Source organism: Rhipicephalus sanguineus, chromosome 1 (assembly GCF_013339695.2).
Source record: "Rhipicephalus sanguineus isolate Rsan-2018 chromosome 1, BIME_Rsan_1.4, whole genome shotgun sequence".
Classification (NCBI taxonomy): domain Eukaryota; kingdom Metazoa; phylum Arthropoda; class Arachnida; order Ixodida; family Ixodidae; genus Rhipicephalus; species Rhipicephalus sanguineus.
The window spans coordinates 49,776,273-49,804,206 of NC_051176.1; the positions used below are offsets into that span (position 1 = coordinate 49,776,273).

General features: G+C 47.3%; 1 protein-coding gene and 8 non-coding genes across 9 annotated transcripts; all 9 read left to right on the forward strand.

The window, feature by feature from the left end:
• Positions 1-1,259: 1,259 nt before the first annotated feature.
• Positions 1,260-2,159, forward strand: LOC119386765 (uncharacterized). Its single transcript, XM_037654073.1, has one exon. The coding sequence runs from the start codon at positions 1,260-1,262 to the stop codon at positions 2,157-2,159; it is 900 nt and encodes a 299-aa protein (XP_037510001.1).
• Positions 2,160-7,532: 5,373 nt separating this feature from the next.
• Positions 7,533-7,605, forward strand: Trnaf-gaa (transfer RNA phenylalanine (anticodon GAA)). Its single transcript has one exon. It is a non-coding gene; the product is annotated as a tRNA-Phe (tRNA).
• A 5,094-nt stretch (positions 7,606-12,699) lies between these two features.
• Trnaf-gaa (transfer RNA phenylalanine (anticodon GAA)) lies at positions 12,700-12,772 on the forward strand. Its single transcript has one exon. It is a non-coding gene; the product is annotated as a tRNA-Phe (tRNA).
• A 250-nt stretch (positions 12,773-13,022) lies between these two features.
• On the forward strand, positions 13,023-13,095 carry Trnaf-gaa (transfer RNA phenylalanine (anticodon GAA)). The gene has a single exon. It is a non-coding gene; the product is annotated as a tRNA-Phe (tRNA).
• A 248-nt stretch (positions 13,096-13,343) lies between these two features.
• Trnaf-gaa (transfer RNA phenylalanine (anticodon GAA)) lies at positions 13,344-13,416 on the forward strand. The gene has a single exon. It is a non-coding gene; the product is annotated as a tRNA-Phe (tRNA).
• A 238-nt stretch (positions 13,417-13,654) lies between these two features.
• Positions 13,655-13,727, forward strand: Trnaf-gaa (transfer RNA phenylalanine (anticodon GAA)). Its single transcript has one exon. It is a non-coding gene; the product is annotated as a tRNA-Phe (tRNA).
• Positions 13,728-13,975: 248 nt separating this feature from the next.
• Trnaf-gaa (transfer RNA phenylalanine (anticodon GAA)) lies at positions 13,976-14,048 on the forward strand. The gene has a single exon. It is a non-coding gene; the product is annotated as a tRNA-Phe (tRNA).
• A 248-nt stretch (positions 14,049-14,296) lies between these two features.
• On the forward strand, positions 14,297-14,369 carry Trnaf-gaa (transfer RNA phenylalanine (anticodon GAA)). Its single transcript has one exon. It is a non-coding gene; the product is annotated as a tRNA-Phe (tRNA).
• Positions 14,370-14,617: 248 nt separating this feature from the next.
• On the forward strand, positions 14,618-14,690 carry Trnaf-gaa (transfer RNA phenylalanine (anticodon GAA)). The gene has a single exon. It is a non-coding gene; the product is annotated as a tRNA-Phe (tRNA).
• Positions 14,691-27,934: the final 13,244 nt, after the last annotated feature.

Here is a 27,934-nt window from a genome sequence, read left to right on the forward strand (position 1 = left end):
GTATGGCTGTTCATACTAGTGAACGTTGTCGATCAAAAAGTAAATATTACGCATATCTGAGGCATAACATCATTAGGTAAGTGTTAGGTGGTGTGTTCGTTTAATAGAAAATACATAGATACGCAATTTTAAAGACCTTGATGGTATGCGTTTAACGTTGAGACAGTAACGCTGAAGCGATCAGCGGTCCAAGCCGAGCAAGCGCGAGCGCCAACAACAACCGTCTTCGTCTTCTTCTTTCGCAGGCGTTCTTGTCTGCGCCCTACCATGTTACAAATCACTCCCCCGCGGAAAAGGAGCCATCCTGGCGACCTAAGGAACAGGTACAACTGGTGGGTCATAATGCGGCTTCAGTCGATCGACGTGAACAGTCTCGCGGCCGCGACGACGGCGGTCCGTAGATGATTGAACAGGCTCAATCATATAGTTAATTGGGGATGCTTGACGTAGGACGCGGTAGGGGCCTTCGTACTTAGGCAGTAGCTTTGTGGAAAGGCCAGGAGCGGAGGAGGGAACGCGAAGCCACACCAACGTTCCAGGCGAATACGACTGAGGAGGCAGGTTTTCGTCGTGACGGTCCTTCTGGCTCTACTCGCCCTACAATGTTACAACCCTAGTTTCTTAAGGTGCGCTGAAACTTGTCTTCCTCCGTGCACTCTGCACAAGCTCATGTTGTGTTTCGGTTTCGGTTCAGTATTGCATTGTACGAATGACAGGGGGCGCCGCTCTGGCATTCCTGTTTTACCCAGGCGACGTGTAAGTAAGAGAGTTTGTGGAGAGTACTCGTTGAGTGGGGACGTTTCTTCTCCTTCGGCGCATCGCGCCAAACAGCCTGTTTGGGCTGGCCGGCGTCCCCACCGGTCGCGTTGGTCACCGCCGGTCTTCGCCTGCCGCTGCGCCGGGACTACCAGCCCGCAACACAGCACTCATGTTTCCCGACGTATTGCCAGATGGCATCCATATCTCACGCAGCGCCTCTTCTATCGTCTTTAGACGACATTTGCAGCGAAGCACGCAGATACACGGCCAATTTTTTTGCCAACGAGGATCCGGATTACCAGGTACTTCTGCCTCAACTACCGACAGGGCGACTCGTTATTAATACGTTATTTTTACACGCCGATGTACGTGCAAGGCCATACAGGGTGGAACATTTCCGTGATATGCTGTCAAGCATGAAATTGCTGACGGACATGGTTGCCCTGGGGGCATATCGAATAAGTCACGTTTGGGCCGTAACGTTCAAAAGCTGTGACGCAATGAAAGAATTGTTACGGGCGAAAGAAGTGAATGTGAAGGACAGCCGGTGCATCGTCATTGACCCCGGCGATCAAGCACTGCACCTGAAGCTACATTGGATGCTGCATACCGTGCCGGATGATGACATTCGTGAAGCCCTGGCACCCTACGGCCGAGTCACCGACGTGGCGAGGGAAAAGTGGCGTGTGCTCGGCCTTCAGGATAAAGGCTCTTCGACTCGACTGGTCACCCTGGTGCCGAGGAAGGGCCTGGGGGCGGATGACGTACCCCATCTGCTACGCATAGCAGGTGAGGAAGCCCTAGTAATTATTCCCGGAAGAGCACCACTCTGCCTTCGGTGCCGCAACACAGGACACATCCGGCGCGACTGCCGCGTCCCGCGCTGCACACGTTGTCGCCGTCACGGCCATGAAGAGTCGCAGTGCGTGAGGACGTACGCAAACGTGGCAGTGCCAACGGCCGCAGACGAAAACGCTGAACTTCTTATGGATGAAGTGGAAGCTGAGGAAGCCTCAGCCGGAAGCGTCAAGGAGGCGAAAGCCTCTGCGACGGAATCGGCGAAACCGCAGGGACAAACGGCCGGAGCAGCGCGTGGGCCAGGAACACCTTCAAGACATGTGAACAAGGACTCGACCATCGACGCCCAAAAAAAGGACACAGCGACGAAGACAGCGCCGGACATCTCGGAATCAGCTGGCAGCGAACCTATGGACGTAACCAAGGCTGGAGGCTCGATAGGGAAGAGGACGCGAGAGGAGTCAACGAACGACGGCACGAAGACTGACGCAATGAACAGCGAGGAACCACCGCAAAAGGCGGCGGGAATGCGTCGGTTCTCAATACGGCCCTCGCCGAATATCCCGCCGGACAAGAGAACGGCGGAAACGGCACCTAAGTAGACTGAGAGACTTGTTCCTGCGAAAGCACTCGGGCGCGCCCTCGAGTGCTAACCATTACCGAAGGAATGGCGTGGACAGCGGCTCCTCGAGAAAGGTACGCTGTGTACTGCACTTGTTTAGAAAACCAGCTGCTCTGGCCGTAATGAACACTTGTTGACATAACTATGAGTAGAGTTAACGTTGCTACGTGTGATTATGTATTGTGTGTTGTGTTTAATTCTTTCAAGTATTAGCAATGAATTTGGAGAGGGGAATTAGAGTTGCTACTATTAATGTGCGCGGCCTCGCAGCAAGGCGGAGGCAGTACCAGCTGAGCCGTCTATGCGTTGAAAAGGACCTTGATATTATCGCCATACAAGAGACGAAACTTGAAAGTGAGGAGCAAACAAACAAAATGATAATGCCCTTTAAAACATATTACAACGTATGCGTCTGTCACGCTGTCGGCACGTCTGGTGGCTGCGCTGTCTTGGTTCGAAGAGGCATAGGTATAAGTGAAGAGGCCGTCACTGTGAACGAAAACGGACGACTGATAGACCTCGACTTTCATTTTAGCGGATCACAATGGAGGCTTATCTGTTTGTATGCGCCAAATGACATAAACGAAAGGGAAGTTTTCTTCACGAATGTCGAACGGGTACCTTCAATGCGACATACAGATCATTTTTCTGGGTGATTTTAACTGTGTGTTCTATGCAGAAGATCGCGCTAAACGTACTACCGCTCGTGACAAGAGTGCAGTGTTCTTAAACACTTTAATAAGCGATTACAACCTAGAAGATATAGGTCACCTTATGGCCAGTACATTGCAGCCGCGATTCACGCACTATCAGCGAGATAGCCAGGCAAGACTCGACAGAGCCTATATATCGTTAGATCTAGTGCCTTTTTGCGATAGCTATGTTGTACAGCCGGTGTCTTTTAGCGACCATAGCGCAGTATGGTTTACACTGGGGGGGTCGCCGTCCACTCCAATGAAACGGGCTGCTCGTCGAAGTCGAGGTGATTCAAAAAACCATTTATTAATAAACCTTTAACGTTAGGGCAACCAAGGGTAAAACACAATAACAAGTTCAACGAAGTTCGACACACAACTTCCGCGCCGGTCCTGCTATCCTTGGCCCCAGCGGACCGCACTCCGCGCACACCCACGCACCTCACGGCAGTTCGCCGGCCACTCCCCCCGCATCTTGTCGGCCGGCGCTTTTATAGCGGATCTGTGCGACGCGCGCACTTCTACTGCGCAGCACGTGTCGTGATCGGCTAACAGTGCGCGCGATTCCCACACATTCCCCCCCTGAGAAAGAAAGGCTCGCTGCCGGTTGTTTTCGCCGCCTTGAACGGCATCGTCCTTGGCCTTCGTCACCGTCCTCGGTCTCGCTGGCGATGTCACCCTTGACGACGATGTGGCCCTCATTATCGTCGGCGCCGTCTTGACCGCCTCGCTAGCCGTCGCATCTGTCGCGGTCTTTGTAGCTTCCGCCGGCCCCGCTCCCATCTTCTCCGATTCACGAAGAGCGCCACCCGGCTCGTGCTTACCGGACGGCACTGTAAGGTGGGTCTCTCGTGTGGGGCTGGCCAGCTCTTTCTCCCGCAGGCTGCACACGGGCTCCTTTTTCGTGGTCGCTTTTTCTGTCGTCTTCACGACTTTGCCAGCAGCCCATGGCCCAGGCGGAACGACATCCTTCGTCTCGGCCTCAGTGCCATCGGTGCCGTCCAACTTGGATTCCACCGCAGCTGCCGCCTTTCTTGAGGCCTTTGTCTGAGCGCAGACATCCCGGGCAGGATTCGGCGTGTCAGTGCTTCCCGAAATCACTTTCACCGCAGCCGCTTCGTTCTCGATCTCTTCGCCCGCGTCCATGTCGTCGTTGACCACGGCATGAACAACTGTGGCTTGCTCAGCCACGTGACTCACGTTTCCGAAATCTCTAGCAGAGTCGTCCGCGGCGTCGTTGTCGTCCCTGTCAGTTGCCGGGGCCTGGTCCACTGGCAGCTCCCCAACTGGAGCTTTCTCGCCAGCATTACTGACGTCTATGTTCCCGCCTTCTTGCGCCAGTGTGAATTCGCGCCCAACCGGAATCGGCGACCATCGCCCGTAGTCCATAGTCGGGACCGCAACGCCCCTCGCCGCGCAATAGGCCGCGGACTCGGCGTGGCCCCTCGCCGCGCAATACTTCGCTGAAGCCAGATCCAGACGCTCCATCGTCTCAAGAAGACTTTTGAGAGCAGCCTCCATTCTTGCTGGTCGTAGACCCGGCCGATTACACGTTGGGCGCCAGTTGTGGGGGGTCGGCGTCCACTCCAATGAAACGGGCTGCTCGTCGAAGTCGAGGTGATTCAAAAAACCATTTATTAATATAAACCTTTAACGTTAGGGCAACCAAGGGTAAAACACAATAACAAGTTCAACGAAGTTCGACACACAACTTCCGCGCCGGTCCTGCTATCCTTGGCCCCAGCGGACCGCACTCCGCGCACACCCACGCACCTCACGGCAGTTCGCCGGCCACTCCCCCCGCATCTTGTCGGCCGGCGCTTTTATAGCGGATCTGTGCGACGCGCGCACTTCTACTGCGCAGCACGTGTCGTGATCGGCTGGCAGTGCGCGCGATTCCCACAGTACCAAGCCCAAAAAACTGCGGTTTGATTGGGCGATGTGGAAGTTTAACGAAAAACACCTGGACGATGAGAAGTTTGTGAATGATGTTACCAGCCAGATTAGAAACTTGTTAAGAAATAAGTTTTTACATTACGCGGAAGCATGGGAAGACTTTAAGGTCCACGTGAAGATGGCTGCGATTGAGATAGGCACCACTAGACGCTATAAGGAAAAAATGAGAGAAAACGAGCTCCAGAAGGAACTCAATATCCTTATTTCAATGGATAGTGCGCAGCCGGGAAAGTATCGCGAAGAAATTAGAAAAATAAAAAGCGAGATGCAAGCCATTGACAGAGAAAAATATAGAGCAGCGGTTATTAGGGCACGTGCGGAAAGACTATGGGCTGATGGAACGTCGAACAAACGCGCTCTTGCTGATGAAAAGCGGTATGCGAGAAAAAATGCGATAGGACAGATTACTTATCGTGATGGTGTTACTTCTGACAAGAATATGATAGAACAGGCCTTCATAGAACATTAACGCCAATTGTTCGGGGTCCCAATCCATGCGGGAGATGAATATGAAGCATGGTGACGAGGTCAAAGCTAGTCTGGAGGAACCGATAAGCGTGCGGGAAATAGAACGCGCAATCGAAGAACTTCCTGCAGGCAAGTCGCCAGGTCCCGATGGATTAGGAGCTGCTTTCTACAAGGCATTTGCACCTTGGCTTGCTAAAGTATTGCAGCATGTATACGCGGAGGCATACGAAAAGCAACGGGTGCCGCCGTCTTTCAGGAGTGCGCACATGGTTTTAATACCTAAAACAGATGACCACAAGACGCTCTTATCGGTGGGGGGTTACAGGCCAATCAGCCTTACAAATACCGATTACAAGATATTCATGATATTCAAGGTGTTGGTAAAGAGACTTCAAGCAGTCGTAACTGAACTAGTCGGCCCGCACCAAACTAGCGGCATTAAAGGTCGCACGATTGCTACAAACACACACGTAGCACGAAGTGTTCTGGAGTGTTGCGATGCTTTCGCTGGACGCGTTGCTTTGTTGCAGCTTGACCTGGCGAAAGCCTTCGACCGCGTGTCCCACGATGTTCTTTTTCTTATTTTAGAGTACGTGAATGTTGGAAAAATAATTTTAGATGGCGTGAGAATGGCCTATGACCAATGTACTACACATATTATAATTAACAAGTCTCTCAGCGCAAAGCTTTCAGTGATGTCTTCCCTCAGACAAGGGTGTCCTCTAAGCCCATTGCTTTTCGCGCTATATTTCGAGCCCTTTTGTTTAGCAGTGATGCGCAATGAAAACATCCGAGGTTTCTAATTACAACGTGCTGAATTTAAAATACTGGCATACGCTGACGACATCGCGGTTTTCCGCGAGGATCGCGACAGCGTTCTTGAAGCTGTAAGCCTCGTAAAGACATACTGTGAGCAATCTGGAGCTCAGCTAAATTGGGAGAAGAGCCTCGGGATTTGGCACGGTCACTGGGACAACACACCGGCTCATTTTGCAAACGTCCGGTGGTCAACAACGCCGGCTAAGTACTTGGGTGTGCCCCTCGAGCACTATATGGACAGTAAGCAGTATTGGAGTGACGAGGCAGAGAGAATGAGGGAAAAAACAAAAGCTTGGCAGGGACGCGATTTATCATGTTTGGACGCGCTACCGTGTGTAATATTTTCTTAATGGCGAAAGTGTGGTACGTCTTGCAAATCCTATCTATGTGTCGTTCAAATGTGCAAAATATTGCACCGTGTTTTTTCCGTATTCATATGGGCTTCAAGTTGGGAGAGGGCAAGCAGAACCAATTTGTTTCGTTCCGTCCGCAGTGGTGGGCTAGGTCTGTCACATTTCCTTATCAGACAAATTGTGTCTCGTTTTCTTTTTTTTGCGTGAGCAGACAAACGATTTTCTGCGCACAGTGATTCAAGTTAGATTGGGGAAAGCACTGCCGCAATTTCTTGTAACTTCCGCAGATATGGCGGGAGGAAGCGTCACTGGCTATTTGCGTGAAGTGGTTGATTCTTTCCGTTTTTTATACACTCGCTTTTCAATGGAGTATTTGTGTTCTGTGACAAGAAAAACACTGTACAGAGATTTAGTTGATTCAATGCTGCCGATACCTTTGTACAGATCTGTAAACTGGGGAGGCCACGGAGACGATGTATTGAAACGGGTTAAAAAGATGCCAATTAGAACTTCTCAAAAAACGTTTTTCTTCAAGCTACATACAAACACGCTACCCGTAAAAACATGGCTTGATGAAAAAGGCATAGATGTACCATGGACTGTAAATTGCTTACTTTCCATCAAACCAGAACCCATCGAACATGCTTTCATCGACTGCTGGGATGCAATCTTCCACTGGGACGTCTTACAGCGGACCCTTAAAAAAGAACTACCGATTACGCCTTTGGGAATTCGCTTTTTACCAACAGATAATGCGGGGGGAGTTCCGTACGATATGTTTATGCTCCTTGGCCTCCACAGTCTATGGAAAACGAGAATGGCAGTTAGACATGTTGATGTGGATGACCGTTCGACGAGAGTCAACTTCATCGAAAGTATTGCGTATATTCGGGAAATATATCGCGCGCAGAGTGAACCACCCGTGTGGGTGGAGATTCTTGATGATTTAGTGAAACTTAAGAGATTTTAATAATGTAATGTTAGCCAAAGTGTGGTTGACATGTTTTAGCACGTACATATGTATTCCTTTGTAATGCATGCAGGCAATAAAGAAATAAAAAAGCCGAAATAGCTCAGTTTGGAGAGCGTTAGACTGAAGATCTAAAGGTCCCTGGTTCGATCCCGGGTTTCGGCAATCTCTTTTATTTTTTATGGAGCAGTACATATAGAAATGCCGTCGATTCATGCTCGAATGAAACATTTGCATTGTCTTGTACGTGTCATTAGTGATGAGGTGTTAATCAAAAGTGAATGTTACAAGCGCATCTTCTACATCAAAATGTCGAAATAAAAGAACGTGCGCTGCTTGAACACATTACAAGAAGGCACATTTCCCAAGTCAACATTGGCATTGTTCCGCTTTAGGTAGCTGTTAGTTCTGCCGAAATAGCTCATTCCACTTCCGGTTTTCGAGCGAAACGGTCGCGGGATGTTTGGCTCCGACGGAGCGGGTTCAGCGGCCCGAGTGGGCCGCGGTAACAGGGTTTTTGTTCCTAGTTCTGAGGATTATCAGGTGATTCTGCCCAATCTGCCTTCCGGACGCATCGTTACGAACACAGTTTTTATGCATGGCGATCCAAGAGCCCGGCCCTACCGCGTCGAAGATTACCGGGACACTCTGGCCAAGCTTGGTGCGCTCGCCGACGTTTTGGCGTTGGGGGCGTATCAAATGAACCACGTGTGGGCCGTGACAATGACGAGTGCTGACGCTGCTCGGAAATTGCTCTCTGCCGTCGACGTGAAGGTAAAGGATCGCCCATGTTTGCTCATCGACCCAAATAACCGCGAGGTTCGCTTGAAGCTACATTGGTTGCTGCACGGCGTGACCGATGAAGACGTGCGTGTGGCCTTGACTCCCTACGGGAAAGTATTGGAGGTGACGCGGGAGAAGTGGAGAGCGCAAGGCGTCACTGAAAAGGGCTCGACGACACGGTCTGTGGGGTTGAAGTTGCACTCCGACGTCAAGGTCGATGACATTCCGCACCAGCTCAAGATTGCCGGAGAGTTGACTCTTGTTGTTCTTCCGGGCCGTGCTCCGTTGTGCCTACGGTGCAAGAGTACTGGGCACATACGTCGAGACTGCCGAGTACCACGCTGCAATCGTTGTCGCCGCTTCGGCCACGAAGACGCGGATTGCGCAAGGACGTACGCCAGCGTTACCGGACCAGCCCAGGCAAACGACGTACTGGAGCACCTCATGGACGAGGCAGACTCAGAGGAAACAGCAGGAGTGAGCCCAAACTCGGCTGTCCAAGATGGGTCTTCAAGCTCACAAGAAGAGGGCCTGCGTGAAGCACCACGTAAGCCCGAAGCCGGGCTTCCACACGAAGGTGTAGAAGGAAGGAGTGAAAAGGTTGATGCAAGCAGCACCGGCGACACCTTTTCCAGCGGAACCGCTGAGACCTCCTCCAAGCCAGAACCGATGACTGTGATGGACAGCGACAGTGCCAGTGCGACGGGCAAGCGTCCCCACGACGCAGGGAAAAACGAGAAGGGGCCCAGTGCGGCCGCGACGGACGAGCCACCCGCCAAAACGACTCCCGCGCGGCGAGCTCTCCTTCGGCCACGGCCGAACATTCCAACGGAGCGCAAGACGGCGGAAACGCCGCCTTTGCCACCGTGAGGACTGTACTGGGGCAAGGCGTTCAGGAAGGAAGTGCAGCTGTGAGGTAAGCGCCATGCCCCTGGGTTCTTCACAGCCTTAAAATGATGCAAATAGAAAATTCAATCCGTGTGGCCACTCTAAATGTGCGTGGCCTTGCCTCAAGGAGAAAGCGATGTCAACTGTACCGACTAGTAAGCGACCTCGATCTTGACATTCTGGCAGTGCAGGAGACCAAAGTCGATGGCGACGAGGAAGCTGGGGGCATGGTGCGCCAATTCTTGTCGCGGTAATCTGCTATAGTTAGCCATGCCGTAGGAACTTCTTCCGGCTGTGTTCTCTTCGTCCGACAGAGTCTAGGTGCTAAAATAGAAGCCGTAACGTCATGTCCGTCTGGTCGGCTCATTGTGTGTGATCTCTTGCTTTCGTCTTTGGAATGGCGTGTAATTTGTTTGTACGCACCGACTGTTGCCGATGAAAGACGCGTATTTTTTGAACAGCTAAAACAGTATACCCAGTGTAACCGGCTCCTTATCATTATTGGCGACTTCAACTGCGTTCTTTCAGCCAATGACAAAACTAGTGCTCGACAGTACAAGGATGCAAGTACCGTTGTACTAAGCGATATAATAAGTGACCATGGCTTGGAGGATGTGGCCGAATGTCTCGGTGGTGGGAGGACTAAGCAGTACACCCACTTTCAGGCAGCCAGCCACGCCCGACTAGATAGGGCGTACGTGAGCCTTGATTTGGTGCCATTTTGCAAGGAATACCGTGTTAGCGCTGTTTCATTTAGTGATCACTGCTTGGTGAGCTTTCTAGTAGCTAGCACGAAAGAAAGGAAAAGGGGCTTCGAGTGGCAACTACGGAAATTGAATTCGAACCTGCTGAGCTATGAAAAGTTTATGGCGGAAGTAATGACGGAAGTTGAAGAAATGAAAGTTGTGGGTAAGAAGACGTTCAGAGAAAAATGGGAGAACTTCAAGCAGGCGGTCAAAATGAAGGCTTTGGAGCGCTCGAGTGCTATAAGCAGAGAAAAAGGAGCAGAAGAAAAGCAGATGCGCAGAAACCTGCAAAAATTGATCAGCGAAAAATGTAGGATGCCCGGCATGTTTATTGACGATATTCGCGCATTGAAACGTAAAATAGAACAGTTCGATATCGAAAGATACCGTGGTGCTATGGTGCGGGCAAGGGCCGAGAGACTGATAATGGGAGAAGCACCGTCAAAAAGGGCGTTGGGCTCAGAAAAGTGGCACGCGCGACGTAATCAGATAACAGAAATTGAACACGATGGTAAAGTCAGCGATGCAGCAGACGATATCGAGCGCGCTTTCTTTGAGCACTTCAATGGGTTATTCGCCGCCTGCTCAGTCGACGTCGACCGTTTTAAAAAAGTTTTTAACGCTGATGCCAAAGCTAGACAACAATACGAAAGAAATATTGGAGGAACCCATTTCAGAGGAGGAAGTAAAAAGTGCTGTAGAAAGTATGCATCCGGGGAAGTCCCCCGGCCCTGATGGTCTGACTTCCGCCTTTTATAAATGTTTCAATTTAGCAATATCACCAGTCTTAACCGACGTGTACAATGAGGCATTCGAGCTGAAAGTATTACCCCCGTCCTTTTCATCCTCCGACACTGTTCTTATACCGAAATCGGAAGACCCCGTTGCATTGCGCAGAGTAACTTATTACCGCCCAATCTGCCTCACTAATGGAGATTATAAGATATTTATGAAAATCCTAGCTAAGAGGTTGCAAACAGTCATTACAGAGCTCGTGGGGCCGCACCAGATGTGCGGCATTAAAGGCCGAACTATCTTCACTAATATACACGCAGCACGGAGTATCCTCGAATGCTGCGACGCTATTGGTGCACGAGTGGCAATGCTCCAAATCGACCTGGAGAAGGCTTTCGACAGGGTGCCTCATGAAATCCTTCTGTGCATTTTAGATCATGTGAATTTAGGTAAAATAGTTAGAGAGGGGGTTGCCATGGCGTACCGAGACTGCTCAACGCGGCTAATCGTTAACAAGGCGGTGGGGGAGCGCATCCCAGTCAAGCGTTCGGTCCGTCAAGGTTGCCCTCTCTCGCCCCTATTGTTCTGTTTGTACATAGAGTCTTTTTGTTTGAGTGTCGTAGAAAATGACAGTGTTCGCGGGTTTAAGCTGCATGAGGTTGAAGTCCGGCTGTTGGCATATGCGGACGATATTGCCATTTTTTGCACTGACTCAGACAGCATAATACAAGCTGTCAAATGTGTTAAAAGCTTCTGTGCTGCGAGCGGCAGCGCGGTAAACTGGGGCAAATGCCTGGGCTTTTGGCACGGTGACTGGCCAGAAACCCCAGACAGTTTTGCCAGCATGAGTTTTGTTACGACACCGGTGAAATACTTGGGTGCGCCCCTCGAGTGCTACAAAGACAGCGATTCGCACTGGAGGAGCGAAGTGGATAAACTGCGGGACAGAGTAAATAAGTGGAATGGCTGGAATTGGTCTATGTTTTCTAAAGCCACAATTTGCAATATCTTCTTAATGAGTAAAATTTGGTCCACCCTACAAGTCCTACATTGTTCAAGGGTAAACATCCAAAGATTTCACCGTGTGTTCGCAGTGTTCGTGTGGGCATCGTCTTGGGAAAGATCAAGTCGAACCAATTTATTTCTTCGAGTGCGAAATGGAGGACTGGGCTTGTCGCATTTGTTTTTAAGACAGGTAGTCAGTCGGTTTTATTTCTTTCGGGACGTTAACAACCCATTCCTGGGAACTGTCTGTCAACTTCGCCTGGGGCAACACTTTCCTAACATGGTTGTCTCAACCGGCAGTGTGCCCGGTGGTGTTTATGGTTTTCTTCACGAAGTTGTGCTTTCCTGTAGGTTTCTGTCAGCGCGGCTTTCACTTGAGTACTTGAGTGAAGTCAAGTGTAAAAAACTGTACAATGACCTATGTGATGTGTTTCTACCAGTGCCTTTATATCGGTCCCTTTACAATGTAGGCCATGGGCACATTGTACTAAAGCACGTCAAGGCCATGCTAATACCGCCAGGTGTTAAGAATTTCTTTTTTAAATTACACACCGCTACGCTGACTGTCAAATCGTGGATGGCTGAAAAGGGGTTTTATGTTCCTTGGGGCACGCATTGCATAATATGCAGAAAGGAGGAGACAAATGAGCATGTATTCCTGGACTGTTGGGATGCTGTCTTCCTTTGGGATGTGCTCCAGCGCACAATCCAAAAAGGTTTTCCCCTTGATGCACATGGGATCCGCTATTTGCCAATACAAAGTGACGACGGTACCCCATTCGACCTGATAATGCTTATGGCTTTTCATAGCATCTGGAAATCCAGAATGGCAGTCAGTCACGTTGATGTAGATGCACGATCGCCTACCCAGTACTTCAAAGAAAGCATGAGGGATTTTGTGCAGGAACAAAAGTTGCAGGAATTTACTCCAGAGTGGTTGCCACGCGTCGAATTATTATCGACGATGAAAACATTTTAACGCATGTGCGGCCACAACATTTGAGCGGTCGTTTTTTAACGATGTTTTTGATTGTGTTGTGTAAATATCTGTAAATATGTATATTGTTTATGTGGGCCAAAGACAGGCAATAATTAAAAAAAAGCCGCAATAGCTCAGTTGGGAGAGCGTTAGACTGAAGATCTAAAGGTACCTGGTTCGATCCTGGGTTTCGGCATCTGCCTCATCTCTTATTTTTTATAGAGCAGTACGTATAAGAATGGCGTCAATTCATGTTCGAAAGAAACATTTGTGTCGTCTTATCGTGTCATCAGTGATAAGCTGTTAATCAAAAGTGAATGTAACAAGTACGTCCTCTACATGAAAACGTCAAAATAAAACAACGCGCGCTGCTTGAACACATTACAAGAACGCACATTTCCGAAGTCAACATTGGCATTGTTCCGCTTTAGGTGCATTTTAGTTCTGCCGAAATAGCTCAGTTGGGAGAGCGTTAGACTGAAGATCTAAAGGTACCTGGTTCGATTCCGGGTTTCGGCATCTGCCTCATCTCTTTTATTTTTTATAGAGCAGTACATATAGGAATGGCGTCGATTCATGCTCCGAAGAAACATTTGTGTTCTCTTATACGTGTCATCAGTGATAAGCTGTTAATCGAAAGTGAATGTAACAAGTAGGTCCTCTACATGAAAACGTCAACATAAAAGAACACGCGCTGCTTGAACACATTACACGAACGCACATTTGTCAACACTGGCATTGTTCCGCTTTAGGTGCATGTTAGTTCTGCCGAAGTAACTCAGTTGGGAGAGCGATAGACTGAAGATCTAAAGGTACCTGGTTCGATTCCGGGTTTCGGCATCTGCCTCATCTCTTTTATTTTTTATAGAGCAGTACATATAGGAATGGCGTGGATTCATGCTCCAAAGAAACATTTATACGTGTCATCAGTGATAAGCTGTTAATCGAAAGTGAATGTAACAAGTACATCTTCTACATGAAAACGTCAAAAGAAAAGAACGCGCGCTGCTTGAACACATTACACGAACGCACATTTGTCAACACTGGCATTGTTCCGCTTTAGGTGCATGTTATTTCTGCCGAAATAACTCAGTTGGGAGAGCGTTAGACTGAAGATCTAAAGGTACCTGGTTCGATTCCGGGTTTCGGCATCTGCCTCATCTCTTTTATTTTTTATAGCGCAGTACATATAGGAATGGCGTGGATTCATGCTCCAAAGAAACATTTATGTTGTCTTATACGTGTCATCAGTGATAAGCTGTTAATCGAAAGTGAATGTAACAAGTACATCTTCTACATGAAAACGTCAAAAGAAAAGAACGCGCGCTGCTTGAACACATTACACGAACGCACATTTGTCAACACTGGCATTGTTCCGCTTTAGGTGCATGTTAGTTCTGCCGAAATAACTCAGTTGGGAGAGCGTTAGACTGAAGATCTAAAGGTACCTGGTTCGATTCCGGGTTTCGGCATCTGCCTCATCTCTTTTATTTTTTATAGCGCAGTACATATAGGAATGGCGTGGATTCATGCTCCAAAGAAACATTTATGTTGTCTTATACGTGTCATCAGTGATAAGCTGTTAATCGAAAGTGAATGTAACAAGTAGGTCCTCTACATGAAAACGTCAACATAAAAGAACACGCGCTGCTTGAACACATTACACGAACGCACATTTGTCAACACTGGCATTGTTCCGCTTTAGGTGCATGTTAGTTCTGCCGAAATAACTCAGTTGGGAGAGCGTTAGACTGAAGATCTAAAGGTACCTGGTTCGATTCCGGGTTTCGGCATCTGCCTCATCTCTTTTATTTTTTATAGAGCAGTACATATAGGAATGGCGTCGATTCATGCTCCGAAGAAACATTTGTGTTGTCTTATACGTGTCATCAGTGATAAGCTGTTAATCGAAAGTGAATGTAAGAAGTAGGTCCTCTACATGAAAACGTCAACATAAAAGAACACGCGCTGCTTGAACACATTACACGAACGCACATTTGTCAACACTGGCATTGTTCCGCTTTAGATGCATGTTAGTTCTGCCGAAATAACTCAGTTGGGAGAGCGTTAGACTGAAGATCTAAAGGTACCTGGTTCGATTCCGGGTTTCGGCATCTGCCTCATCTCTTTTATTTTTTATAGAGCAGTACATATAGGAATGGCGTGGATTCATGCTCCGAAGAAACATTTGTGTTGTCTTATACGTGTCATCAGTGATAAGCTGTTAATCGAAAGTGAATGTAACAAGTAGGTCCTCTACATGAAAACGTCAACATAAAAGAACACGCGCTGCTTGAACACATTACACGAACGCACATTTGTCAACACTGGCATTGTTCCGCTTTAGGTGCATGTTAGTTCTGCCGAAATAACTCAGTTGGGAGAGCGTTAAGCCTGTTTCACATGCAGCGATTTTGCTCCAAGAGCGGAGCGGCTGCCGTCGCGGAAGCCCAAAAACAGGTTTTAAGGGCGACCAAAGGGAGAGCATTTTGGGAAGTGATTTGAAGAGGGTCACGTGGTATGGGCTCTACGTCACGATATGACGACAACCACTCTACCACTCCGCCTGGCCTGGCTGGCCTGGCGCCGTCGTGTTTTGGTTTTAGCACAGAACATCTGTGTTTTAGTTTGTGTGTTGCATGTGCGCAATCTGACAGTCGGCGGTAGTGGTAGGGAAAGGGAACAACTTTATTTAGCGCGAGCCTCAGTCTTGGTCCGTTTTAGCGTGCAAGCAGTAGCACGGTTCGTGGTGGCGAGCGGTATGCGCGCGTCTGTGATTGTGGTTCCAGCGAGTGTTCAAGATCAGCTACACAACCGACAAAGCGACCTTTATTTGTGGCCTTCTGCATAGCCGTGCATCTTCCAGCGAGGGCTCAAGTTCAGCAGCACGGCCGATGAAGCATCCTACATATTCGACTTTCCGTGCAGCGGTGCATTCTTTATGAGCCCTCGGACAAAGCAGCTGTGTTGCGCTAGGTGGATGTCGTAGTGGCTTTGAGAGCTGTGCCAATAGGATATAGCATTGTCTATAATTAGTTTAGCGGTTTAATGATATTACAGGCCGCCGTGTGGATGTGGTTTGGCCTCAAAGATACTCGTGTCAGCTGTCGTGAACGTTCATGTTTGTTGAAGCGGATATGTGTATGCAAGCTTTCGTGCAAAAAAAATGCATGTCGACAGTATTAGATGGTGAGCATAAACGATTTTACTTCGCTTGTCTTAAAGCAAATGCAGGTGGTAGCAGGTAACATCTCTTCATTGGTTCACAAGGTTGGTACTACTGAAATGACATTATTAGCACGGAAAGCACATAACTAATGCAATAGGACGCAAGTATTTCAGATAAAAAATCGACAAAACTCGCGGACACCTTTCTGTGGCTATGCAGTGGAAGCTACTCGACTGAAAAGTACCGGGAACTAATTGATATAATGCAGTGCAGGAACCAAAACCTGCTTCTGTGTGTTATGGAGCTACAGGAAGTGCACAGTTTTGATCTCTTGTTCTGTTTTAAAATGGTATCAATGTGGAGCATGTTCTGGCAAATCATTGCAGTTCCACTAATCTCCTAATGCGCCTCGTACAGGGCACCTCTCGGGTTGTGCAATTGCCACTATTCAAACCAACTGACCACACGGACTTTTAGGCACAGTGGTATGCTAAGGCTCGAACGATGCAGCCTTGGCTGCATAGCCACAGAAAGAGTTTCACTAGTGTATGCAGGGTATTGCACGAGACCATCAGCATGTGAAGCATTATGGGCAGAACATAAGTGTTAAAAACATTTTAAGGAAGCTTGGTAGAAAAACATATGGCACAGTCATTGAAGAAAAGCCAGGTGGATAATAGACAGCATTGCTTGTGCTATATAGTGTACAAGCTCAGTCTACACAAATGAGAATCACAAGTGAAAAACAGTGCAAGTATACAGGGATGGAAAGGGGCACCTACACAAGCGCTGACTCACAACTGCGCTCATGTGTGTGCGCCCTTCCATCCATCTTGCGCTGTTTTTCGTTACAATGTTTCAAAACCAACGACTCTGCCAACAAGCATTCACAAGTGAAACTATGGCAGTCAATTATTTCGGAAAGAAATGACTGTGATTACACAATGCCGTCAACGTATTATGAATTACATATGCAGAATAAAAGTGTTAAAAGTCCACAAAAGTAAACATGGGCAGGCACTGTGTAATCTTTGATGCAGAGGGCTAGGAGAGAGTCACTTCACTGGTTTACAAACGTGACACTACATACACAATAGTGCATCTCTAATTGCACGCAAAGCACAGGTGTGGAACAATGGCACTGAAGTATTTTATTTTAAAAAATGACTATGCAGGGTATTGCACGAGATTATTTATCTGTGATGCACTGCACACAGAAAACACGTCATAAATATGCACTGGAGAAAACATACCGAGCAAACATGGCACATTCGTAAATGTCTAGGCAAATAGCAGTTGGCACATCTTCATTGGTTCTCGAACTCTGTACTATACACGCAATGAACAAGTGAAACGATTGCACTCAAGTGTTTTACAAAAAGGGACTGTACAGATATTGCTGGAGACATTCACTATGTGAGTCATTACAGGCAAACATGTTGAACATTGAGGAAGGCCTATAGCAAGCATTAGCAGCAAAACATTGCACTATTGTAAAAACAAGGCAAGTGGATTACACTAGGCTGCAATAAATGAGGATAAAATAAATAGTAATCAAGCTCAAATCAAACAAATGCATCTATATTCAAAAAGTCTCTAATATTTCCAAGACTGTTAACATGCTCAGGAAACATTGAGTGCTCACTATTGTGGTACCGGCTCTCGCATTTACAACTGGTATGATGTTTCTGTACATGACGCAAAGTATTAGAGAAGTATCATATGTAAGCCTGGGAGTATTTGCAGCTAGGTGTAACGGGTCTGTAATCTCTTAAGACGCATAGTACACCAAGAAATGCCTGAAAGTGTGCTGCCATAAATAGGAAGCACATCTCGTACAGACATCTGCTAATCAAGTGGCGGAGCTACATTAGTTGTTTGCCTAAGTTCTTCTGCCTTCTTTCCAACACGTCCACGAGAAGACCAGTGTTCACATTTTCCCCAATTCTTTAGCTTCAGTGCGCAAATGTTTTTTTGAGCAACACGTTTTCTTTTTATTGGTTTTCCTGAGCAACCTTTTATGGGTGATCCCCGCACTATGATGCCACTTGTGCTTGGCGTACTTTGAACCAATTTCTTTTCTCTTTCATTCAAAGTGTCAATTAATGCTTGAAGCTCAGTTGGATCGGTGCAGTACATTATGGCAGATTTTGTTCATTCTAAGCATTCTTGAGCCCTCTGCCTCAGCGAATGAAGACTTACGGATTTACTTTGCTTCAGCTCTTTTAATTGTACAGTTTCTCTGTCTTCCTGACAGCCCTCATTATGGCTGTTTTCACTATGATGTGTATCCTGTAATGCTCCCATGTTAGAAAGGGTTAAGTGAGAGCTGTCACGAAACTTTTGTGGAAGCTGTTCAAACGACCAGCCGTTCAAGTTTTGAAAAATGGCACAAAAATGTTTGCATGGTAGTTTGTGCCTTTTGAAGTCGGGGCATGAGCATTCAGGAGTGTTGAAACAGACTTTGTATGTGTCAGCAGATACACTAGATTTGACTGCAAACATGCCATGCTGAAGCAGAGGAGTGATGTTTCTGTGATCAATGTCTTCAGCAGCATGCATTCTGTTCATAATATGTTTTATCACTGTAGGTGGCCTGTTGTGTAGGTATTCAGGGACTGTGTTGTGATAAAGTCTGTACTCTGATGATCTTTTCATGTTTTCCTGGTAGTAGTGTGTCTGCCTGTCTGGGAGAAATTGCTTAATAAGGATTGAAAGCAGGCCACTCAAGCTCTTTCTCCCTCTGCAGCTCTTGAGGTAGTGCTCTTTCAGTAGCTTGTTTTGTGCCTCCGTTCCATTATTTGTTGTGACCACCACCCCTAGCTGAAGCCGATAAAACATTATCCATTTCTCTGCAAGCGGAAGCCATTGCCCTGATACATATGTTCTAAATTTTACATTCTTCCAAAATTCTGATTCAACCAGTTCTTTGTGGGCTTTTTCATATTCTTGAAGCGTTTCAGCATGTGCGATTTTGCGCAGCATGACCAATGCACCTTCACGATTTTCAATTCCATTTTCTTTTCGTCGTAGCCACCTCTCCCATGCCTGCTCCCTATGAAAATCACATATCATTACTTTTGACTCGGGAAACACAGTAGCAACAGCTGTCATCTCTGCCTGTGAACAGTCCATCATCCAATATTCTGGTACGAAATTGGGACACCACTTTCGAAACATTGCAAGTGCCTCTTGGATGCATGGTGATGTCTCAAACTGCACAATAAAAATTCCAGCGATCATATAGCCAATAGATGTTTTGACAACTATAAAAAAAGAGGGAGAGCATAATCTGTCGTCTTGTTTGTTGCATCGATTAGAGCCAAATTGCTGCCATATTTAGCCATGATTTCACCCATAAATTTTGACTGGTAACAAAACAGAAGTGTTTCCATGTACTCATTTGCCACTGATTCCTCCATGTCATCGGATTCTGTAGGGTTGCCAGATGTTTGCACTTCATTTTTTTGGTGAGGCCGAAAAAAGAATCTTGATTCTGGATCACCTTTTTCCAGCTCTAATACAAGTGCTGCAGCACTCTCCTGGTCAACATTACTTGCTCGTTCTTCCCGTAATGCTGCTTGGATGTGATTTGCAATGTCTGATTTTGTGGGGTGAAAAGCTCTGCATTTTGTACTAGGCACTTTTTTGCCAGCAAAAAGGACATCTTCAACATAGTATCGAATGCACTTTTCAACTTCCCTCACTGATGTTACACCGTTCGTGACAAGTTGGTGAATTTTGTTAATGATGTTTTTGTCTACTGCTTGTCCAAAACAAGCCAGATCATTGAAGTTGTGATTACAGTGTCCGGACATTTTTGTCATGCTTAGGTAAACGCGCTGTTCTGATGGAGGCTTCAGTCCTGATGATAGCTTACTGCTCAGTTCCCGGAGAGAGGCAGATTTCATAGTCTTCAGCCTGTTGCTGGTGCAGCCATCTGGTACTTCAATCTGAAACAACATGAATTCATTGATGTGGAGCTGTGAATTTCACCACACTGTTCACTGTTTATTTATTAATTATTTTACGATAACGTATGCAACGGCTTTTTTCAGCTCCACGAATAAATGATTTCATTGTGTTGTACCTAAAGATGCATATTTAATTTGTAATGCTTTAACATGAAGAATGTAAATTTATCTGTGAATTGAACTCAGTTAAGTCTGATTTTGTAGTACTAAGCATACAGTTCACAACGCCATGTGTCAAGGTAAAAAAAATTTATAGACAGCATGTGCTAGCATTTGACAGGCATGTACTGGCGTTTGTGAAACATCATGCAGGAAGATTTTACGTGCTATTGAATGCTATCCAGTGGTAATGACAACAACGCTTGTGAAAGGCCCTATGGAAATTTATTTTGCATAGCCTACCCATTGATGCTTCAGTATACAAATAAAAGAGCATACAGACATCTAATGGTGATCAAATGAGGTTGAACTTACTCTGTAACTTGTGAAGACTTCTACAACTTTAGCTTGCAGCATAGCTGTGCAACCTTTCTTCTTCGTGCCCTGCAGTTTGATTTTCTTTTTTGCAAAGGTGGATGTACTCCACTCGTTAAGAACAGGAGGTACCGTGTCTTCTGTGTTTTGCTGCACTTTGTGACGGTCTCTTCCATAGAGGCATTCCTTGTTTGTGACTCGCACTACACGAAATGGCATGTTCAATGACAGTGGTGTGTGACCTTTGCTTGTTGAGAACATCGGTTTGCCTGAAGACAAAAAGAAAACAAATAGAAATATTTTGCTTGTGACAAAGGCTCCTGCACACTCGCAATAAGCACGTTTCACATCGACACACTCAAATGCTAAGGAGTGCTGCAACTCTCAGCATCTATCTTATGCTGCTGTGGACTTTGTAAATGAGACAATAACGGCCCTGTGGTCTGTAAGCAAACATTTTTACATGCTTGAAAGAAAGGCATCTCTCATGCACTGGCCGACTAAAAGTTGTTAGTGTGCGTATTGAGTGCCAGGCCTTTGCAATTGTGTAGTATCCCTGGAGGGAAGATCTAGCATAAGGTCAAGGTGCTCGCTTTCACTGTAGCAATTGAAATATGCGGCATAATGGCATAATAGTGTCATCTTAGAGAAATAGGTACAGTTGTAATGCAGACAAAAGTATATTTAATTTCGGATTTCTCTCCTAGATGTTAAGTCACCATCCATACAATGTTTACATTACCCAGCTCATTCAGCTGCATTTGCAACATCTACCAGCTTTGCACTGACATCCAGGTGCTTTGTATGCAGCTGCATTAACTGCTCTTGAGTATTTAACTTTTTTATTTGAAGGGATCTTGGAGTAGGAAGATGTGCTGCCTTGTGATCATCCTTCTGACTTGATTGACAGTGACACAACATGAGTTTGTAAAAGCTGTTGACCTTAATTATCTGGCTAAAGAATCCTCAGTTATTTTTCCCTACATGCTTTGTTCCTCTGCAATTTTGTCTCAACCCAGACCCCTTTTTGCTGTCATTTGTAGATTTCTCCCAGAAGCGTACCCTGCACCTGGCTTTAAAGAATGGGTGTCGCGTAATAAGCGTATTAGCCGTACTCTCATAGTTTCCGCAGCAGGGGTCTTGCTTCTCAAGAACAGGCCTTTCAAGCTTGAGGTTTTAATCATAAAGGCACAATTCGGAAGGACTGACTGCTGGGCAATGTTCATAACTCATCTACTCATGGTTTTTCAACACTTGTTCATCTAACCACGCATATATATGTTTGTTTTTTCCATAAATTCTGAGTTGATGGTTTGTGCAGTGTTCCTTTCTCCTGTGTTGTTCTTTTGCGCACCACCGCACTAAAATAAAGGCTGTCTGTAACTGTGACAATAGCTACGCATCGCAGGCACGATGTTACACGTAAAGCGCGTAATAAAAAACACATTACGAAACAGGCAAAGGTGAGCCAAAGTACTTGCCTTTCTCGTCCGAAGATCCTTCACGTAGCCTTTCGTGCGAATCAGCAGTTTTGAAGGAAATACCCACAGTGAGCAGTTCTCTTTCCATCTCCGCGGCTTCTTTTTCTGATTGTACATAGCCAGACCAGCTTTGAACCTCATCTTTGAAACCACGCAAATACTTGCGCACAATCTCCTCTTCAGTTATGTTCGACTTCGTGCGCGATGGATCTTCCACATCCATCGTGCGATCTGCAACCAGCGCGAGGCAAGCTCACTCCGCAGCTCCCGCGCAAATGTTGCCGTTCAGACGCGCGCACAGCTCGCAACCACTGCAGGGCCGTGAAACGTGAAACCGTGAAACCAAACACTCGCTGAAACGGACCCGGACTGGGGTTCCCGCATTCCAGCGCACATACTACAAACACACACAAAACACGACAAGGAGACGCGTAGCAGTGAGTGGCAGTTTATTTGTAGTAATATTTACAAAAGAAGGAAAGGAAAATGAAAATTTCTACTGACGGCCGCACTGCGACTGTCTAGCTCGAACAGCTGACACGACGGTCATCATGCAGTGAATGATCGAGACGGGAGTAGAGGACAGAGTTATGTGCGACATATAACATGTGTACACAAGACTAGAGCACTGCACGGGCCGTAATTTTCGGCCCGGGCCCGGCCCGGGCCCGGACCTCGTTCAAATTTACCCGCCCGAACCCGGCCCGGTGACTCAAAATAAGACCCGGGCCCGGCCCGAACCCGAGAAAAAATTTCGCCTACCCGGCCCGGCCCGGCCCGACCACAGATCAGGCCCGACTGAGGCCCGACCCAGTAATCTAGGTGGTGATGCCCGAACATGGAATCGACAGCAGGGTGTTTTAAGTGGCAAATATCTAAGCTTTGTTGGCGCATGTTTTGCTAACAAATATACTTTAACATAGTTACGGTAATTTCTTGTAAAAAGGGGCTCACGGTGCAAACAGTTGAGCGGACATACTATGAATACAATGAATGTTTGTTCGGCAGTGGTATACTGTACCTATTTGTTCTGCATATACACTGGGGATCATGAAGGGTGTTTTGTAGCAGACATTGTAGCAAGAAAAGTGATTTGCAGCACGAGTTTAGTTTCGATAGGGAGCGCAATAACAACAAAGGATGGATTGATGGATGGATAAACTTTATTATGGCCCATCGGAACGCGCTCTAGCACGTTGCGGGCCGCTCCGACATCGGAACAGAAAGACCAAGTCTCTCTGCTTCGTCGCGGGCCCGTTCGCCTGCCCATATAGCTGCTCTTCTAGCGCGGAGCTGGTATATAATAGCAGCCTCCCATTTGGACAGCGCGATGGCTTCGCCGCCGCGTAACACGGAGCATCGCCAGAGCACGTGCTCTAGATTGGCTTGGCAGAGAACAAAACGCTCACTTCACTTTGTTTTATTGCACTTTATAACCTATTGTATTTTATAGCATGCTCTAGCCACAAAGCCAACCATGCACCCTTCTCGATATGTATAGTACCCGTCTTCACCATTGTAGCACCTTGCCAGAGCAAGAGAAACAGGGAGAAAAAACAAATTTGTGACCTTTGTTGTAAATACACTAATCTGGGCAAAGGTATGGAACCGCGTGCACCACGTGTATGCGTATAATCAACCGAAAGGAAGAAAAAACTATTTGTCATAGCACTATTTTCATACACCATACCACTGCTAGTATATACAGACTGTAAGTTTCTCATGGCATAGTTTACAGTTTACTTCTTCACATATTGTGCGAAAAATCAAAGTATCAAGAGATTCCCGATTTAAGCACGCCATGCGCTGTTGCATCACATATCCTGCCGCGCTAAAGCTTCTTGCACTGCTCGCGCTAGCCGGACGGGCGCACCACATCTGCCTTGCCAATTGCGAAGGCGTCGGCAGTCGTTGTTCTTAGCTTCCACCACTGGAGCAAATCTAGGATGTCTTTGTGGACCTCTGCAGAATGACCATAGCTGTCCAGCTCATCCCTTCACTTCTCTCGTTCCCGAACGTCGTGCCACTCTTCAATGTCGTTTATAAAACTCCTCTTTGAGGGCTTCTCCTTGTAGTTTTCAGCAGTGTATGTTATGCACGGTTTCCACCGTGCTCGTTTTATCCATATTATAATGGTTTATGCCTTCCCAGCTATGTTGTATCGGTAGAAGCTGGCCATTGGACTACGCGGTTAGGACTGGCAGGAAGTGGACGAAGCAATTTCGATATATTTTCGGGGTTCGCTCGAGTTTGGTAATAGATGCGCGACTAAGCTTCTCGAAGCTTACTCATTGGATGCATATGGTTCGAGGTAAGGGGACATCACCCGGCACGGAATCTGTCATTATCCTTTTTCAAGCCAGATATTTCGTCAAGCGAATATACTTCACCCCACACCTTGTTTAATGGACCTGTTCTATTCCTGCACATTCCAACGCTTTTGCGGCAGTATCATGTAGATCTCGCACTATATAGCGCACTATATAGGGCCTCAAACACGCGGCTCGCGAACCTCTCGCTAGCGGCTCTCCGCCCGCACATGACTGTCTTCATCCCATTTTTTTTTATAAGTATGTTCCTGAGATACACAGGCATGACAGATCCAAAGCATATTTTTCGTGAGGCACCCCCTGTGGTCACCGTGTGTTGATACATAACCGTGAAACAAAAGCTATATTTCAGAATCGGCGTCCAGATTTTAGTCACTATGGGTGATACGAAATGACTGGTTGCCCAGACGTGAAACAGAGACGTCCGTTAATGGCAATACTAAAGGCGAACTGCTGCGCCGGCCACGTGCACGTGCCCTCGATGACCATCGGTTTCCTCTTCTTCGATAGAGTCTGGCGCGCTCCAAGATGCTCCGTTCCGCACTATTTTGCAACAATATGTTGTTGGAATCCTGCCGCCAAATCCCCTTCAGAAATGATCCCGTGTATGAGATATGGGAAAGGTCTGCTGTGAAATAACGGTAGTTTTAAAACAACCTGTTCCCCCCTCCCACCCTCCTACCTTCGTCATTGCCCTAGCCTTTTGCAGGAGTTAATTTTCGCGAATGCGGCCCGTTAGCTGAGGTGAGTTTGAGAACCCTGATATGGCGGAACAAGACGAAAGCTCAGACGTTAACAATGTGGGCACACAAAGCAGGCTGTGCATGTCCATCACGCCCCTGATGACCACTGGGAGCCGTCACAGAGTCACGGAAAAACAATGTGCCTTTATAGGGATTCTATGTATCAAAACTCCGTGCAGTCTTATTGTTTTAGAGGGGGGTTGTACATTCAACAATGTATCCCCGCTTTGGAGCTCCTATTTTATTATATTACATTTATTACTGCGATTATAGAGTAACATTTGGGAAATAAAATAATAACGAAAGCAAATAAAGCACGGAATAGCGATATGTTACATATAAGTGCCTGGTCTATTTACTTTTAGCTCGCCCGTTTCAGATAAATCAAGTAGCTCATATGCAAGAAGCAAAAGAAGTTCAGTACTTATCCATCATAAAACTTCTCCAAAGAGCTTACCCCACATAAAAAAGCGTGTTTTCGAGATAAAATGTGGGACATATATGCATGCACAGCGTATGCGGAACAAGGCATATTAAAGAGAACAACGATTTTTCTATTATCAGTAAATTACTCTTTTACCATTCCAAAAGCACCACGCTCGCCGCGACAAGACTCTTGGTAAGAGAGAAAACTCCCATGAAAATGCAGGTAACGACGCCAACTTGAAATTCACGCAGCAAACTCCGTGACGTCATATATTCTGACGGCATCTACTGGGCCCTACGTAGTTTATAGTGGGTAAAAATGAAGTACATTGACCTCTGAGGGGGTCATAACACTTAACATACCAAATTTCTGGAAATTTCGTTGAGCCGATGTTCCCAAAATACGACGAATACAGTTTGAAATCCGTGACGTCACGTTCGGAGATTTCAGCGCGAAATTTGAAAATGGAACTTTGACCTTGATTTTCTCCTTTATTAATAAACTCATTGATGGTGAAATTAATGACGTTCGGGTTCTGAGAGTACACTTTATCGGTCTAAACAAATTCAGTGTTTCACTTTAGTGACCCTTTAAGAATGGTGCAAAGTCCAAGCGCGGCCCGACACGAGCCCGCCACCTCAAACCCGGGCCCGGCCCTAAGCCCGGAGCTTCAGGCCCGAGCCCGGCCCGGGCCCGCCGTGAAAACTACTTTACCCGGCCCGGCCCGGCCCACGGGCCGGGCCGGGCCCGGGTTTTCGGGTAGGCCCGAGCCCGTGCAGTGCTCTACACAAGACATAATGTCTCATAGTTCGCTTGTGAAATGACATAATGCAAGCGTATCAACTCGCTCAACTTTTCATCCTTTTTTTAAGTGACCTCTTCGACAGAGTTTGTAACCAGGCGCGCACACCGCCACGGAGAGGAGCCGGCAGACGCGCGTCGGCGCGGCCGGAGTCGTCGCAGACGCGTCGCAGTGAATGACGTCATATCGTGACGTAGTGGCTTACACCACGTGACCCTCTTCAAATCGCTTCCCAAAATGCTCTCCCGCGACCAAAGGACGCTGCGATCTTGTTCGCTCCATTTGGAAAAATTCGCTCGCGGCAGCGCGTCTAGAGCGTCTGCCCAAGGTCAACCAATGGAGGAGCAGTGACGTGAGGGGCACGTGACTGTAGGGATGGAGACGAGAGCAGAGCCATATATACCCTTCGGGAGAGTTTGGCGATTGTTTCATCTCGCCGCTCTCCGAGCTCCGCCCCAGCGCCGCCCTCTTCTCGTGACGTAAACGCTCTCTCCTAAGTGGCGACAGCGTGGCGCGGAGACCGGCGCAGCGCAGCCGCGTCGGAGAGACGCCGGCGCGCCGCACTTGAACGATCGCTGAGGAGCGCGCGCGTAGGTTACGAAGCTCTTGTGCGAAGCCGCGCGTATTCATGGCGACTGCTCCTCGCATTCAAGCGTGAATTTGTTGCGTGCGATGGGCTGCTGTTGCGCGGTTGGCTGTTCAAACCGCAGCGCGCAGGGTTTCCGCCTTTTTAGGCTTCCGAAGGAAAAGAAGCGACGACGCCTTTGTATCAGAAACATCAGACGCAGCAAATGGGCCCCGACCGACTGCTCCCGTGTTATGCGAGGTACATAGTTGAGTATATCGCTTGAATATTGCTGGCGTTGAAAGCAGTGTACCATTAACGCAAACTTACTATTTGTTGTGCAATGGGGCCCTTTCAGGCGATCGAACTTTAAAAATAATTTTATCACGCTGAAAGAAGGAGTTTTATGGTTCGCGTTTCGAACGCTTGGGCAGGTTGAAATTTTGCAGCGATCACGCTATAAGTTTGAAGCGTGATCTGTTGCGTTTACGTAATTTATCGCGCGTTCTGTGAACGAGCTTGGGATGTTACCGTGATGTTGTGAGGGGAAGATTTATTTCGATATCGCAGGTTAGTGCCGCCGCGCGTGTGTTGTACGTTATGTGGTCTGCGTTTCTGTGGCTGTCAGCCTACGGTGTCATTTACCGCTGTGTTGCCGCTTGTGTACATGCTACCAGTTTCACGTTTAATTCGCGCATGTAAATTAATCCGCGCCTCTGTGCTAAGCGAATGTGCCTTGCGCTTTTTAGTCATGCACGTATAGTGCACGATGTCTGTGCTCGTGCAGGAAGCTCTTTATAGCAAGGAGCCCTTATGTGCTCGATGAAATTTCGTGATTAGGAAGTATAGAGCGCGAAGAAGTTGAGCAGAAAAATGATTTTGTAAAGTAAACCAACAGGATGTCCGCTATCAGGCTAGCCGAACGAGGTATTGTTTTCATTTAACACGCGCCTACTGAGGGCCCTGCACCTGCTCTGACAAAAACCTTAGATGCCTCAGCAAACGCGAAAATTGACCGCCGGCGTCCGCGGCGTCAACACGAGGGTTGTCAAAAATCATCACGTAATGACGTGATCATACGACCAAAGATTTCGACGTCATCATGACGTCGAATAACGTGACTTCACGCGATGACGTCAGCACATGACCAGATGTGGTGTAGAAAGATTGCAGTGCCTCCGATCTTGGAGGCAGTGCAAAACAATGTTAGGTCACAAAGCTTTTGAGGGGGGGGGGGGGGGGGCGTGAGGAACAATACAGCAACTGAAGAAAATGAAGACGCACCAGGAGCGTGGCGTCTAAGTCATGCCCTTCATGACATGCGCGTCATGATTGTCATATTAAATCTTGCTATTTATGTTCGTCAGACAGCCACGTCGCGCAATACCAATTT